The following is a 16,249-nucleotide window of genomic DNA, read 5'->3' as shown; positions in this document are numbered from 1 at the left end:
TCAGGCAGCCTTTTAGGAAACCTGAAGTCATATCCAAGTTACTAAAGTCTAATAGCTTGGGGTGGGAGGTAGTTACTTCCCATAACATCTTTCTCCATCAAGGCTTTTGTTGTAACCCTGGATTCAGAATTGTTCCAGTGGCATTATAAACTGTAGCATAAGGCCTTCTAATTTCACCTCTTACTACCATTGAGAAACCTTTATGCTATGACTGAGATTATACATTCATAACCTGCATCAGAAAAAGAAGATGAATATAATGAAAGTAGATTGCTAATGTGTTGAGGTGGCTTTTCAGCTGAGAATCTGAGCATGAAATAAATGAGACAGATTTGTGTCTTGCCAAAAAAGGAGCCACACTCAATTATCTCCAATGGTGTTTCACCCAGTTTCCATCAACAGAAATGGTGTCACTAAATCCCACACTGGCTTTTGGCTTCACTCTTGGTGTTTTAGTAATTTCTTTAGACAGGAGATGAAAAGCCTGAAGATGTATTTGTCCTTCCATTATCAGACTGATAAACCCTAGTTTAAAATCTGCTTTTGCCTTGCCTTTCCCTTCTCCTTCCTTTCCCTTCTCCTTCCTTTCCCTTCTCCTTCCTTTCCCTTCTCCTTCCTTTCCCTTCTCCTTCCTTTCCCTTCTCCTTCCTCATCTTCCTCCCCACCAAACCACCCACAGGGACTGGAGAGGATGCAGAGAAGAACACCATGTGCTACAACCTCTCTCTCTCAAGGGATTCTTAAGCATCTAATATCCTGGAATATTTTCCTTGGCTGATACAGGGAAAATACTGTCAAATCCTTCTTTTTCCATCCAAGATAGTCTTGCTGTGGTAGCTTGGAAGGAAAGGTGCTGGAGATTAGATACTTCTCCCAGTCCCCTTATTTTCTTTGCTAGTAATAAATTCACTGGTGTGGAGTTCATAACAGCACCATGCTACTTCAGTGTCCTTCTTCTGACATAAAGCCTAGCCAGGCATGGGTGGGATGACAGTGAAGACTTCATCATCCTATGAAATATTTTGCTGTTGGAAAAGACTGATTTTGTTCAAGTTATCTGTCACTCCACGTAGGCAGTACACAGATGGACTTTTATGTGGCAAAGCAAGGGTGGATTGATGTGTTGGTGGCACTGTTCCAGAGGGCACCATGTGTAGGACATGCTCAGCATCAGCTTTCTGTTCTGGCACCTTAGGCTTAGCATCAGGGTCTGGACATTCACATTTAGGGCCCTGGTTCCTTGGTCACTGGGGAGTGCTGTGCAGTGAGGCTTTACACAGATGGAGTTTTAGGTGGTGAGGATGTCCGTGTTGGTGGCACTGTTCTGGAGTGCACCATGTGTAGGACATGCCCAGCTCCTGCTTTCTGTCCTAACAGAGGATGTGGTTACGGGTTCCGGTGGAGGGCCCGGGGCCGTGCGAAGCGAGAAGCCGCTCCCTATAGCCACAGGGGTTAAACGGAAGAGTGGTGGCAGCCGGTGTGGAGCTGGCGGTGCCGGGGCTCCGGCTGCAGCTTCCAGCCCAGCCCCGCCTGCTCTGCCTGGGAATGAAGGAAGGAAGAGGAGAGAGGCACAGACGGCGGTGCCGGTGATGGGCGGGCGGGCGATAGGACCCGGGGCAGCCCCGGTGGGAAGGGGGCGGAGCGAGGGCACAGCCATAAAAGGAGGTGGGGGCGGAGCTATATCCATAATAGGAGGCAGAGGACGGCGGGGGCTGGGCTATGCCCAAATAAGGAGCTGTGGGCGGGGCCAGGCGGGCGCTGCTCTGGCGGCTCCTCCTATGCGGTCGGTACCGGTACAGGGACGGCGGCTTCAGGCCCCGGCTGCGGCCTCCGGTTCCTCGGGGGCTCCGAGCCCTGCGGGGCTGGAACCGGCTCCGGACCTGCCCGGCGCTTCTCGAGAGCGTGGATCTCGCTCCCGGGGAGGGCACCGGGGTCCGGTACATGCGGCCGGGTCCTGGGAGCGGAGACCGAGGGCTGAGCCTGACCTGGAACCGGGCTCGGAGCTGAGCAGTAAAGTCCTGAGTGTTGGAGTCTGGAAACCAACGGGCGGCTGGGGCCGCTTCGGGTTCAGACACAGACCGAGTTCTGTGGGGCTTGAAACCGGGCTCAAGGAACACAGATCTGGGGCTCAGAAACGGAGTCCGGAGCCCGGCTCATGTGGTCAGTTGCGGGGCTCAATGAGAGCCCCAGTCCTGTGTTTTGGTGCTCAAAAGCCAGGGTCAGAGCTTAGAAGCGCAGTCCCGTGTATGGCAGCCTTGAGGTGACTCCTGTGCTGATGCCGGGGCTCAGACACAGACCCAGGCCTGCACTCGGGGGCTCACACCCACACTCCTTGCCCAGCTTTGGGGCCCTAGGGTCAGCTCCGCGGCTCCAGGACGGATGCGGCGGTGCCCGGCCCGTGAATGGCTCCGCCGCGGCCAACACCGGCAAGGGGCGGCCCCGACCGAGGGACCCACTGCCATCGCCGGCGGAAGAGGCGGAGCGGGGGGCGGAGGGAGGCGGAGCCGAAGTGGTTTGAACCTTGGCGGCTGCCGTACGCGCTGCGTTGTCTCTCTCTGCGCAGGCGTCGTCACGGCCGGTCCGGGCTCCCCCGGAGGGGCACAGGTAAGGCTCGGGGGCAGCTCGGCCTGCGGCCGGTACCGGGGGCTGGGGGTCCTGCTGCGGCTGGTACCGGGGAGCGGGGGCCGGGGTCCCGCTGCAGTCGTCCAGGGCACACGGGGGTTCGGGGCTCAGGAGGGTGCTTTGGGTGCTGGGGACCCAGGGGGCATTTGCAGGCCTCAGAACGGACAATGGAACTGGACCAGAGCCTGAGTCCTGCGCCTTGGGCTCAGGAACGGGCTCCCGTTGGGGTTTTCGGAGGTCAGAGCTGGGGTTGGGGGTGCTGGGCTGAGGGAAGGGGTGGGCTGGTGCGCGGTCGCTTTGGGACGCCGGTGTGCATCAGGCGGAATGAGGTCTGGGATGACAGTCTCTGGCTCCAAGGGCGCTTTTCGCACTGCTTTTGTTGCCTAATAAAAGAAGGCTGGAGCATGTACTTACTAACACATGCTGGTTAAGTTTTGCCCTGCTGATTGCACCTAGAAATGCTCAGTCTGCTCACAGCACAATGGCAGAGCTGCTTGTTATCCTGATCTCTGGCAAGCTACTTGCTACCTTTTCAAGCCTAGATCAGATTAAAGGGGCTCTTCTGGTGACCTGTACCTGTGGAGGGGGCTATAGGAGACCTGAGAGTAAGGATGCTTTTTCCAGTTGAAGTCAAAGTTGAAGCTTGTGTTCTTTCTCTGTATGTGGAGATGTAAGTAGGGTCTGGAGCACTCACTGTCATTCCTGAGATTCCTTTATCCTTAATCTATATGAGGAGGGAGAAAGTGTGCAGTGATAATGGTGCGATGGCTATTATGAACTCTGCTATGGGGTCTGGATTTTGGGGGAGGCAGGAACAGGAAAGGCAAAACCTGCCATCCCAGATACAAAGGCCACCTACACCTGGTTTAACCTGTGCCATGCAGACTGTCCTTTCACCCTCTGCCTCCTGCCATGGGGTTTTAGGTGGCCAAGCAGGGGTGGATTGCCATGTTCCACTTCCACCATAGGATTTCTGTCTAGCCTGAGGTTAAAAACCCAGCCTTCCTTCTTTTTACAGTGTTGAGTATGAACATAGAGGAGGCAATGTAGTTTTAAAAGGAAATGTTTTATGGTTTGGGGTTTTTTTGGCTTGCTTTAACTGAGTGGAAAATCCTGACAGAGCTTGTAGAGCCCCACCTGCAGCTGGTAACACAGGGTAGTAGGTAGGTAGGTAGTATGTAGGTAACACTTAAGATCCGATTAGGATAGAGGTTGAGGCCTTCAGCTGCAGGAAGTCTTTGCCCCCTAAATCTGTTCTCTGACATTTTAAGTTAGCTCTCACAAGAAACAAGGAAATGGGAATGACCAGCATGAGGTGCTAACTTGAGTGTTTCACATCATCCATATTTCTGCCTTCCCAACACAAACAAAACAGCTTGCATACCAGAAAGCCAGTTCTGTCCTAAACTGTTAACAACACCTCCAGCCTAATTAAAGAATCATGTCTGGGGAACCCACCCAGCAGCATGTGCAGTTAATGTAGAGCAAAGTCTTTGGCTGCTTTCAGCTTGATATGAACAGGGAAGAAACTGAGGGCCTCAGCTGCAGCTTCAGAACCAAGTTTATGGTACTGGCTGCTGAAGACAAGGCTGGGGCTCTGAAAGCATTACTTACACTGGGGCTGCTGAGGGGGAAGAGGTGAAAGCTGGAAACAGCAGAACACTAGCACAGCTTTTTGAAGAAGGAATTTTAGCCTTTATTCACATTTGCTGCTGTTTTCAACAGCAGATGCAGCTGGGATCTAGAACTAAGTACAGTGAAGAAACAGAGATGTACAATAGCAGCATACTGTCTTTCCTGCAATATCACAGCATGAGTCTTTGTCAATCAAGGATAATTCTCCTCACCCCAGACTAGACACATACACTGAAGCTGCCTTTCTTTGTCAGAAGTGGATTTAAAATCTAGACCTCTTCTGTACAGTATATCCCTTTATCAACCCAACACAAAAGTTTCAGGAGGTGTGTGCTTCCCACTGTATCAGACCATGGGACACACAAAAAAGGATTTAGAAGCCCATTCTCTGCTTACAACAACACAAGTGGAATATGAGAGAAGAAAATGCCCTGTTTGGGGCAGGAGGGTTAAGAGGGGGAATCCAGGTTGCATCCTGAAGGAGCTGTTTAAGCCGTACCACTGCTCTGCAGCATGCAACACACTCCTGAGTCAAAGGAGTGCTGCATTAGGTAACCAATGCACCAGCACTGCCAGCTCCAAAGCCTGGTTTTCTCCAGTAAAGCCCCTGCTGTCTCCTCTGTGCTTCCCTGATGTTCAAAGAATATAGGGAATTTCAACAAGACTATTCAGAATCAGATTATCTGGAAAGCACAAGCATGTTGGCTATTTGTTAACATCTTAGAAGCTGCTATCCTGTCTAAAATTAAGTGGCATGCCAGAGCTGGGTGTTGTGGACTGCAGCCTAGAAAAGCCCTGCCAATATTAGGAGTCTTGTTCCACTAAAGTGTGATCTATCTACCCTAGGGAAACCTTCTGAAATGCTTGAACCAACTATGAGGAATAACAAAACTGGGACGAATATCTGCATACACAGAAAAACACCTCAAACTGACCTTCAGGTTATATTCTCTTGGATAAAACAGAACATGAAACAGTGATGCCACCTGAGTTTTCAATAAGATCTGCTGAAATAAACCAACAAGAAGTACAACAGGATCCCAGAACAAGCTGAAGTATGGAAATCGCAAAATCTTCACCTTCCAATGGGAGATGATCAGTTCTTCATAGTTGGAAAGCCATTTACTTAAAAAGAAAAGAAGAAATACTAGTAAAGCACACCAGCAGGTTAATTCTGTTTATACACACACTGAACTAAAAGGAACATCAGCAGTTTTAATACCCCAGAAAAAACACTAGAAGCTTTAACAGTTTTGCTAGACACTGCAGAAGTACCCAGCAGAATTAGGTTTCCTAGCTTCAACAACCACAAAAGTAAGTACTACAAAGTGTATCATCTTTGTGCAACAAATCATACTTGGGGGCATTTTTTTATTAATTAGTTCAAAATGAGGTTCCCAAACCATCATTTAGGAGTACATAAAGTCTATGTGCTTCATGTTTCTCAAAGCACTTTCAGTTGTGCTTTGGACACTGGGTAATATTTAAGGCAAAAGCCATTTTTGATGCTGCATTGAATACTTTAATGGCACTATAACTCACTGTTCACTGCTGCCTACCATTAGGTTTAGAAAACAGAAGAAGGTTAGAGCGAACTACTCAAGTAAATGTGACAGCCTGTCCCTGATGAGCTTAAGAGGGCCAAAACACAACTTCAGTGAAGTTCCTCCTTCCAACTTAACAAGTATACAAGATCTAGAAACATTCACATACAACTCTAGGCTAAGTCAGCCAAAAAAGCAAAATTCTATCATGCTTTGCTTTAAAGCCTAACACATTCAAGGCCATTAAAACCTTAGTAACTAAAAATGTGTCAAGTGTAAGGTTTTATGAGTGTAAATCCATATCTGCAGCCCTGGACAGGTCAGTGCATTAATACAAAGAGTTCTCTTTTGGCAAATCTATGTTGATTCAGAGAGGCATCTGTAAAAGCTCACAGGGCAGTCAAAGGCCAAAATAACAAACTTATACCACACTAATCCTTTCAAAAGGAAAGCAAACAAACATGAATCTTGGTTGAGATTCTTTCATGCTCTTCATTGCTTTGCATGTAAAATCCTATCCCATGCCTCTGTGTATTTAACACAATCTACAGTCAGTCTTTCTGACAAGGACTGAGGTTAATGACTTACAAGCATCTATTTGTATATTTAATGCATCTGTGGAAGCTTTTCTAGCCCAAGCTCCAGTTTCGTCTTACTAGGCAGAACCACTCTTAGTACAGTTCTAGTATCCAGTGTACAGTAGTTCTGTTCAAGTTAAAGCTGTATTGTGGTTTACTCATGCACTACAGTAACGTGCACAGGCATCTAACTAGAGAATTCAGTCTGAAAAGGTACGTTGAATGGGTGGCAAAGAGATATGTAAAACTATCAGCATTAATATTACTCATGTTGGAAGAGGCAGTATTACTTAAAACCAAACTGACTCCTTGACATCCTTGAAAGAGGGGCTCTGAGACCAAAACCAAAGCGTCAAGAATTTGGTGCAGTTTGGGGAGGAAACAACATGGAAGAATTAATATTGTACAGATTGTGTTTGTAGGCAAAAGTGACGCTGGAGCATTGCTAAGAACATGTGGGACAGTGCAGGAAACCTGATAGTGGCACTGCTAGCAGTCCTAACGTAAGCAGAATACAAGGCTTATTAGGAGACTGAAACAAGCATCGACTCCAAGGTGTCTCCTACAGGAGAATATCCCTGAAATTCTGGGCTGTGTTTTTAGCATGTTCAGCTTGCTGCAGCTTCCTGCAGCATCCCATGCTGTGTCATCATACACGGTGTCCTTTAAAATAAAAAAAACCCTAAAAGAAATACAATCTTATTCTGTTCAGATTTCTACTCCAGAACTCACCGATTGCAGAGAAATCCTCAAGTTTTAAACCAGAATTGAGCCTGTGCTGGATTCCTTTATGAACTGCTACCCAAGGACTGGCCATTAGGTGTCAGCTTCGTACAGAGTATGTTTGACAGTCTCCACTAAGTTAATCAGTACCATAGCTGACATAATAAACCCAGCAGTTTACTTGAAGAGTGTACAGAGGTAGCAAGCCAGCCTGTTTACAGATGTTCTGCTAAACAGCTAGCAATGCTGAGATGCTATTGCTTCTGTGGATTCATTCACATCCTTCTTTCAGTGCTTTATACTAAGTTACTTACTAATCTAGTCAGGCTGCACAGCTACACAGATTCGGGGGGAGAGGGGAGGTATTTCAGTGTATTTCTGTAGGCTAGAATACCCACTTATTTACATGCCTTGTCTCACTTCTGACTGGATTTCCTTAGAATGGCAGAGGTCCTTGCCGTAATGGTATTGATGGTCAAGCCACTTAGGATACCATTGTTGTTTTTCCTCACCTCCAGCAAGGCAGCCAAAATTGCATCTCTAGATGAATAAAAGAAAGAACTGTTTACATAACATGTTGTGCAGTATGTTTAGGACTTAGTTACCATGGATCTTTAATCCATTAGAAATCAGGGCAGAAAGGAAATCCAAATCCTCTCACCTGCTAGCCTGTGGATGAAGTCTTCTAAGTTTCTCAACTAACTTGGTAAAACTGCTCAAGTTCAAATTATCAGGTAAAATAAAGGCATCATATGGCTTATTGGAGTAAGATGTTTTGAACAGGAAGTTTTCTCCAGTATCCTAGAATTGCATCAAATAAGTACAATACTTCACTCATTTTTGCAAGTAATACACCTCTTTACTACTAATAAATATTCCTGTTATGGAAAAAGAAAAATGGCATCTACAGATTCAGCTCAGTGTTATTCTGATACAACCAGTCAGGCATATTATCCAATCTGTAAATTATAGAATGGGTTGTGTTGGATAGACTGTTAGAAATAAAACTACTACATGCAGTTCCCACTTGGTGCACTGTGTTCTGTGTGTGTTCTGGCATCCTCAGTGTAAGGACATGCACTTGTTGGAGCAAGTACAGAGGAGGCCCTGAGGATGATAAGGGGGCTAGAGCACCACCCATGCAAAGACAGGCTGAGAAAGCTGGGGCTATTCAGCCTGGAGAAGAGAAGCTGTGTGGAGACCTCAGAGCAGCTTCCAGTATCTAAAAGGGGCTACAAGGATGCTGGAGAGGGACTCTTCATTAGGGACTGCAGTGACAGGACAAGAGGTGATGGGTTCAAACTTAAACAGGGGAAGTTCAGGTTAGATGTAAGGAAGAAGTTTGTCCTTGTGAGGGGGTGAGGCACTGGAACAGGTTGCCTAAAGAACTGGCAAATGCTCCATCCTTGGCAGTGTTCAAGGCCAGGTGGACAGAGCCTTGGGTGATATGGTTTAGTGTGAGGTGTCCCAGCCCATGGCAGGGGGGTTGGAACTAGATTATCTTAAGATCCTTTCCAACCCTGACTATTCTATGATTTATGTGTAACTGACATTACCACTACTTTGAATTAGATCAGATACACATTTCCCAGGGGACTAGAATGTTTAAAAGTTGAATCCCCAAAGGTAGTGTATCTATATAGTTTATGAAAGCAACACCAGCAATTACAAACTGCCTTATCCTCCAAAGACCAAGCTGGGCAAATATACTAAATTTAAACAGAGATGTTTCTTAGATTTGTATTAAAACCCCCAATAGCTGCCCCTCCAGTATCCAAAAATCTCTTGTATGACATTACAGGGCATTCGCTTTAAAAAAGTGTTATCAGTGGAAACTCAAACGAGGAGAAAAGCAAGATGAAAACTCAGTGCAGATTACTGGGTTCCCAGCTGGTTTAGGATTAAGAAAAAATACATGGAGTATCAGAGTTTGATGCAGGAGCAAATGGCTGGTGCTCTCATTCTTCTGCAGCAGCATGCCAGGAATTTATTACTGACACATAGTGTGTTTTCTTATCCTAGCATCATTCTCTGCACACTAGAAATTCAACATGATATGAGACAAGTTTTAAGGCACTTGATTTGCCATAGAAAGGATCCTTAGTAATAATTATTTACCTTTTTTTTAACTTCAGGCAAGTAAGGACCTTCAGTAGGTGGTTTCCAATCAGGGCACTTTGTTTCTGAAGGCACATGTGTAGAGCAAGAGGTTTTTGAAGAAGTTATTTTCTCAGCAGCAGAAGCAGTGATGGGGGCTTCCACAGAATTGAAGGCTGAAGCGAGCGTGTTACTTTGATCACTTCTTTGACTCTTCTCAACAGGTTGGATTTCAGGTGAAAGCTTATTTGTAAGCACTTGGGAAACCAGATATTTACTCCCTGATACAGTGTTTATGATTTTAGCAGTTATTTCTTTTCCTTTTATCTTTTTCTGGTTCATTTTCTCTACAGCTAACTTGGCTTTACTGATGTCTTTAAAGGAAATAAGGGCGCATCTAAGGCATAACATTTAAGGAAAAAAAGACGAAACTAAGTAAAGCACATTAAATTACTCTTGGTAATAACACATCATGGTTCTCAGCTTTTGAGCTTTAACTGTATCTCCATTAAACTCAACAGAAAACTTCAGGCTCAGCTTCTCATAAGGTGAGAAGCTGTCTGAAATGACAAGCTTTTGTCGACCTATCTATATCTCTATTAATTACTGAAATGAATGAACATCTATGTCCTCTTTACCATGATTTGCTTACTTTGACAGAAAAAAAATCTGAAACAAGTGAAACTTCCACTAATATACCTGCAGTTATTAGATTCCACAGAGACAAGAACGTCACGAATAGGATACTTCTGGAAATGTGATCTTAGATCAGCCTGCAAAATAGAATATTCAGTTGCAAGTGTATGAAATGAAAGAATTCAGAAAGAGGCAAGACATTACTGCACTATGTAAATAAGAACAGACATACCTCTGACACTGAGGAATGTAGGCCATCAACACAAATAAAATACTCATCTCCACTCCTTGCTTCTAACAATGAATGTAAGAAAGCAAAGTGTTACTGTTTTTGTTCCAGTTCAAGCTAACATCTCAGTAGATTTCAGAAGGCTCATCACTTGGACCCAAGTGTCTTCCATAAGTTTACTTATGGAAGGATCAGAATATTCAAATAACAAACACACACCATTATTAGGTACAGCAGCTTAAAGCACACAACCTCACCTCTTAAATCAGCTGTGTCTTGTTCTTCTTGTTGCTTTTTTGTGTCTTTGCCTATTACTGAACAATTTGCTACTGTCAAGTTCTCTTTAGCATCAAACCAATCTTCATTCCCTTCTTCATTTTTCACACAGCCTGAACAGTTGAGATAAATTTCAGTGTGCAAAAATTCAGGTTATGTCATATGAATAAATAACAAATCTCTGTGCTTAAGACGATTCCAACTACCTACATGACTTGATACTACATTACAAAGAGGTGACACATACCAGTTTTCCCTTCTGATTTAAGTAGCAACTTTTTTTTTCCCAAGATGTCAAGTATAGATATAGAGAGAGCTGATATAATGTTAAATATTCCATCACAGAAAGCACAGCTGAGTATCCATATATGTTTTACACAGGGTTTGGGGTTTTGCTAACAACTTGAACCAGCAAATAATACTTGTATGAGAAGCAGATGGCTTACCACATTCCTCACCCTGATCTTTAGGTTGTTCTTTCCAAGTCTTGGATGAAGTAGAGTCACTTGGCTCAACTCTATCAGTTACATCTTCAACCTGTGGTTTGTCCTACAAACATGTCACAGCACTTGCAGCTGATTATACATTATTTTTCTGAGCTTCAAAATATTAATTGCTTAAACAGGTAAATTTTTAATAGTTAACCTACTGATGGTTTTCAGGAACCCCCAAGTTTATTTTGAAAGGACCATCAAAATTCTGGTCACATGGGCTGCTTTGGCAATTACTGACACAGAATCCCTGCTTGAGCCCTTCAGACTGTGCTTGCATTTGCATATACCTAAAAGGAGACTATGCTTCACAACATTAATGTCTATGAAACTCGGTAATGAAGAAGTCCATACCATGGTGTCAGAAATCTTCCTTTCTTGCAGTTCTGATGCTTTAGAATCAGATTTTCTTTTACCTGAAACAGAACTAAAACAGTGCCAAGAATTTTATACAAAATATGGCACAACATTTATTTTCTGTTTTAAAGTCTACAATGATGTACCAAGTACTCTGAAGTCTTCATTTGAGGCATGTGATCACAACCTGAAACATAAAGCTATGTTCGAGGTTTATATTAGGTTAGTTTTCTTTTATACCTAGATGGCTTCCTGCGTGATGTTTTGATGGATGTCTTTACAATTTGAAATCTCTGGGCAGTTTGTGACTGATTTTATTAATGCTTAACAAGCAATTTGAAAAAGATCACTAGTTGTTTACCTGATGCAATAAAACCTTCTTGATGAATGTGTTTTAAAATCCACTTACAGAAAGTAACAGGATATGGTTCTAAAATGTGCAGAACCATTTGCCTTCCTGGAACCCTAAATTATTTTTCTTTCTTCTTAACTGCATTATAATCTCAGCAGAACAGCTTCTTATGTGCCTAATATTATCTTTTGTTAGTAGCAAAGTTTTTATTCTGGTAGAGGTTTTGTGGGTTTTTGGTTGGTTGGTTCTTTGGGGTTGCGGGGTTTTTTAACACAGATAGCATTAAGCTTAGAGTCAAAGACTTTAGTAGTGAATGCAGGGAACCAGGAAAGTTATCTGTAAATTGAAAACTATTGCCAGAAAGATAGTAAAGATGCAGCTGCATAGTTTACATAGTTTGCAGACTAGAACACTGCAGAGTAAAAATATCCTTAAAAGTAAATCACTGCATGCAGAGTGCTGTGCAAGTCTTTCAGCTAAACAGTTTGGAGAAACAAGATACATCCTGAAACAAACAATGTGTAAGATTAACTTAAACTCACTTCTTTGTTTTAAAACATACCACAAATGAGAACAACTTACTCAGTGCAGAGATCCTCTCTGAACAACTGTCAAACAAAGAAAAGATTTGTCTTAATTTTCTGGAGGAAGAGAATTTCTATTGGAAACAAAAAGCAATTAAGAAATTACCTTGGAGGGGACATAAGAAGAGTAGATTTGGAAAAACTTCATCTCAACTGATAGTGGAGGAAGTGCACTTAAAGGTACACCCGTTTTTATTTTCATCTTCATACTGTTGTAATTCTTTTCTAGTTCTTCCAAAACCAGTGAGAGAGATGAATCTAATTCTGATTTTTCATTAAATCTGTTAAAAAATGTGTAAGAAAACAAGATTAACTTAGACATTTATTTTACTGCTTCTAGATTTGCCCAAATATTTCAGTTTTTAAAGATTCCTCTACATCATGAGCTCACTCCTAACACAGAATCCCAGACTGGTTTGTGTTGGAAGGGGCCTTAAAGTTCTAACCCCCTACACTTGTGGTGTGGAAGGGACACCTTCCACTAGACCAGATTGCTCCAAGCCCCATCCAACTTGGCCTTGAACACATTAGTAGTTCTCTGGAGCCCCACTCTGTTTCACAGTATCACAACCGGCTCTCTTGAGTCCTCTCCCAAGCTACAGAGCAGACACTATGTTATGGAAGTTTTATAGCTATCCATGGCACAATAAAGTTCAAAGGCAGGACTTCTTGGTTGAATTCCAGGTTCATTACAGGTATGCTTTACCACCTAGAGTCTGCAATCACCCTTCCTGCCTCACCTCATCTCTTTTTCTCATTTACCATTTCCTTCCCAGTTCCCCCTCTATGCATTTCATTCACTCCTGAATGGACTCTCTGTACTATTCCTTCTGTAGAGAAAGTCATTCCTGGAAACAAACTATATTTTGCTGGGTCTGTGTATGCTACAGAAAAAATTAGGCCGAAAATAAAGACTTTGCAGTTACCACAATGTAAACTCTTTTTGACAACAATGCTAACTGTAAAGACTGTTAGAAGCTATGGATAGAATACCTCAGTAACATTTAATAATTCATGCCTTTTAACTAAGTTATCCATTTCATTTAAAAGAACATTAAAGTACATGCCTGATAAAACATCTGTTTTCCTCCAGAGCCAGTCTGTAAATCTTCCAGCAGTGCTGATAACACATATGAAAATGGGCATTCAGAACCTGCAATTCTGCTTCAGTCGCTCTCTCCAGTATTTTTTGACAGTCAGCTGATGCAGAATTCTTCACAGGTTGTTTGTCAAGGTGTACCAGCCTTAAAATAATAATAATAATAAATAAAACCTTGAAGCCCTTCAGTTAGTATTTTAAGTTCTGATTGAACTCAGCTCTCCCCACACATTAGATTCTCCTCTCACCATTCTTCTGGTCCTTCAAGTGGGTTTCCCCCAGTCAACCAATCTTTTATACTGTAAGGCCCAGAGCTGGAGATACCTTTCTAGATACAATCTCACAAGCACCCAACTGAGAAGAATGAACACTTCCCTCCTTCACTGGCTGCATTCTTGCTAATGCAGCCTCAGGACATTGTTTCCTTTCTTTGCCATATAGAGGCAGTGTTGACTTACACTTGACTTGTTCTTGGCCAGTCTGCAGCTGTAGACTGAGGATGTCTAGGTCTTTGTTCAACTTCAGGAGGTCTTCAGCTCATGCTTCTCACTTGTCCAGGTCCCTCCTACCCTCCAGCATAGGAACCACTGCCCAGCAGTCTTTTAATACCATCAGTTTTGCTAAGTTAAAGACACCCTTCTAACCATAACAAAAATAAATAACTTATCTAGCATCTAGAATTCTAAACCAAGAACAATTTATGACCCACCTGTCAGCGCTTATCTGTAAGTCACTGCCACTTGTCTCAGTTTTGGATTCCTGCTGTTCCTAAACAAAAATAGTATTTCAAAAGGTTCTGGATTAACATTTGTATAGGCCAGTTGTGAGCAACTTTCAGTTAAAAATAGTTCTACCAAAATTCTTTGGTTGTCAGTTGGGTTCTTTTTGTAATTACCTGAATTTGTGAACTTCTTTCAGCTATTGCAGCACCACCATCTGAGGGTTCTTCCAGCGTGTCAGTAACCTGTGGCCGAATTTCCTTTGTACTACCAGCTTCATACGAGCAGTCTGTCTTACAAGCAACATCTGCACAGTTTTCACCCCACCATCCCATCTGTTGAGATGTGTTCATCATTGTTATCTCTGTATTAATAGCCCTGGACAAGAGATGAACCTGAGCACAGGTACTTCTGCTTGTTGTAAAGCAAGCTCTAAAATCAGAACTCACATCAACAGCCTGGTTAACTGCAGAGGCACAGGCAGTGTTTATCAAGCTTTCACAATGCTCCAGCTCTGAGTTCAGAGAGTTGCGATTTCCAGGGGAGGATTTATCTGCAAGTTCCACCCTCAAAAGTTTCTTGCTAGTGGGAACGTCAGAAATTGCAATATAGGTTTCAGCATCCTTTGCAGTGCAGTCAGTGCAGGTGGCACCATGTGTGCACATGCCAGATTCTTCACAACTGCAGAAATCTGAGTCCTCTTCATGTCTGCAAACTTGCGTGGCTACTGCAGGGGCTCTTTCTCTCAGAGACAGTGAAGAATTGCTTTGCTTCACTGAGATGCTGTCGATGTGTCCACCAGTTTTTGCAGACACTTCTTCAGTTACAGCCATTTGGGGTGGCAGCATGCCATCAGTCAGTGACATGTCTTTCACCTCTCCATCTTCTGAACTGTCATATACAGACAGATTTGGACAGACCCCATGAGAATGACTTTCAAGTGTATTTCCACAAACAACACTATGATACTCTGTTTGCTCTTCCTGATGATCACAAGTCATGCCACTGCAATCTTGCAGAGACAGAGAGTGCTCAAGCAGGTGGGGAAGCTCTGGCATAGCTGCTTCTGGGCAGGTCTGGTCATCTATGATATACTCAGAAGCAGAACAGCAATCTTCTGACAGGTCTGTGAGATTTTGTTCGTGTGTGACTCCATCCCCTGTAACTTCATAAATGGGGTCTATCAGACCTAAGGTTTCAGTTTCTGTAGTTCCCCTTAGTTCAGAAAACTCACTTGAGCTATTCTCATCATCAAAATCTTGCTCATGAGCACTGAGATACTCCAGCTGTGAATCTTCAGTCAAATAGCTTTGTCTGCAATGATCACACCCCCCGCAATTGAAGTGTGTATCATCAGATGCCCTTTCCAACCCATCAGCTTCTTTCTTGCTTTCATCTACCTTTGCACAACCAATTCCCATCCTCTTTTTATTACACATTTCACAATCTGCATCTACAGATAAGTAGGGTAAATTTTCCGCTGACAACTTTACTTCAGGAACATTGGCAGAACATGCCTGGCCAGAACCAGAGTGGTTGGGTCCTGCTGCAGCATCTCTGATGAGCATATGCTCAGCTTTCTCAGTGCAAGAAGAAAGAAGGAAGGTCTGATTGAAGCATCTTTTGTTGCTTTTAGCATCACTGTTCTTTTCCAATTCCATGGCACAAACACTTGAGCCCTCTTCCTCAGCAGTAACCCACTCCACTTACTCTCGCTGCAAGTTCTCAAAGTCCTCAGCTTCTCTCTTCCTATCACTTTCTCACCTTAAAAATTAAGAGAAGTATACAAGAAGATATTACTGTTTAAAAAGTACATTAAATTAACCACCTTATTTTCACCTACTGCATGCCAGTATAGAAACTAGGAATTATACGATCCTATAGACATCCTGTTAAAGGCTGTTAAAAGAATTTGCTCTTCTTGCTTGTGTGACTTTGATTGATTAAAAGTATCCCAAAGCCCAACCAATCCAATTTTCTTACACTTTTGGGCAAAGTTTCTATCTTCTTACCACTGAAGCATTTCTTGTCTGAATCATCAGAATCCCTGGTGATACACAGCGAACTATTTACATCATATGCTAAGTTCATGACAGCACACAAGGTGCTTAGATGCATGTACTGACTTTGAAAGTCAAGGTGCTGATGGTCATGGATTCAGTGACCACAAAGGACCTCCTGTCATTCCTGGCTGCAGACTGGCCTGTAAGCATGCCTTGCTGCAGAAAGCTTACAGCTTCTTGACCTGATCAGTACATTTATTATAGTTAACACCCGTCAGGACCTATAAAAACGATTTAAATGGGT

The 16,249-nt window shown here is 43.4% G+C and overlaps 1 protein-coding gene across 1 annotated transcript; it reads right to left on the bottom strand.

Moving 5' to 3' along the window:
* Window positions 1-4,368: 4,368 nt before the first annotated feature.
* RBM44 (RNA binding motif protein 44) lies at window positions 4,369-15,613 on the bottom strand. The gene is made up of 14 exons (XM_034065774.1): window positions 14,119-15,613; window positions 13,933-13,991; window positions 13,192-13,368; window positions 12,231-12,405; window positions 12,123-12,148; window positions 11,048-11,258; window positions 10,787-10,889; window positions 10,322-10,453; window positions 10,068-10,129; window positions 9,899-9,972; window positions 9,221-9,596; window positions 7,764-7,903; window positions 7,501-7,642; window positions 4,369-5,382 (listed from the first exon to the last, which is right to left on the bottom strand). The coding sequence occupies exons 1-13, from the start codon at window positions 15,601-15,603 to the stop codon at window positions 7,519-7,521; spliced, it is 3,144 nt and encodes a 1,047-aa protein (XP_033921665.1). The 5' UTR covers window positions 15,604-15,613; the 3' UTR covers window positions 4,369-5,382; window positions 7,501-7,518.
* Window positions 15,614-16,249: the final 636 nt, after the last annotated feature.

This window comes from Melopsittacus undulatus, chromosome 8 (assembly GCF_012275295.1).
Source record: "Melopsittacus undulatus isolate bMelUnd1 chromosome 8, bMelUnd1.mat.Z, whole genome shotgun sequence".
Classification (NCBI taxonomy): Eukaryota; Metazoa; Chordata; class Aves; order Psittaciformes; family Psittaculidae; genus Melopsittacus; species Melopsittacus undulatus.
The sequence above is the reverse complement of the archived record's forward strand: the minus strand, read 5'-3'. Positions and strand labels throughout refer to the sequence as shown.

Bases quoted from the DNA above. Each gene is read 5' to 3' on its own strand.
- RBM44 (XM_034065774.1), bottom strand. From the start codon at position 15,603: ATGGAATTGGAAAAGAACAGTGATGCTAAAAGCAACAAAAGATGCTTC. The intron at 13,369-13,932 runs GTGGGTCATAAA...TATTATTTTAAG, and splicing joins TTACAGATAAGCGCTGACAG to GCTGGTACACCTTGACAAAC. The intron at 7,643-7,763 runs GTGAGAGGATTT...TTATTCATCTAG, and splicing joins CTTCATCCACAGGCTAGCAG to AGATGCAATTTTGGCTGCCT.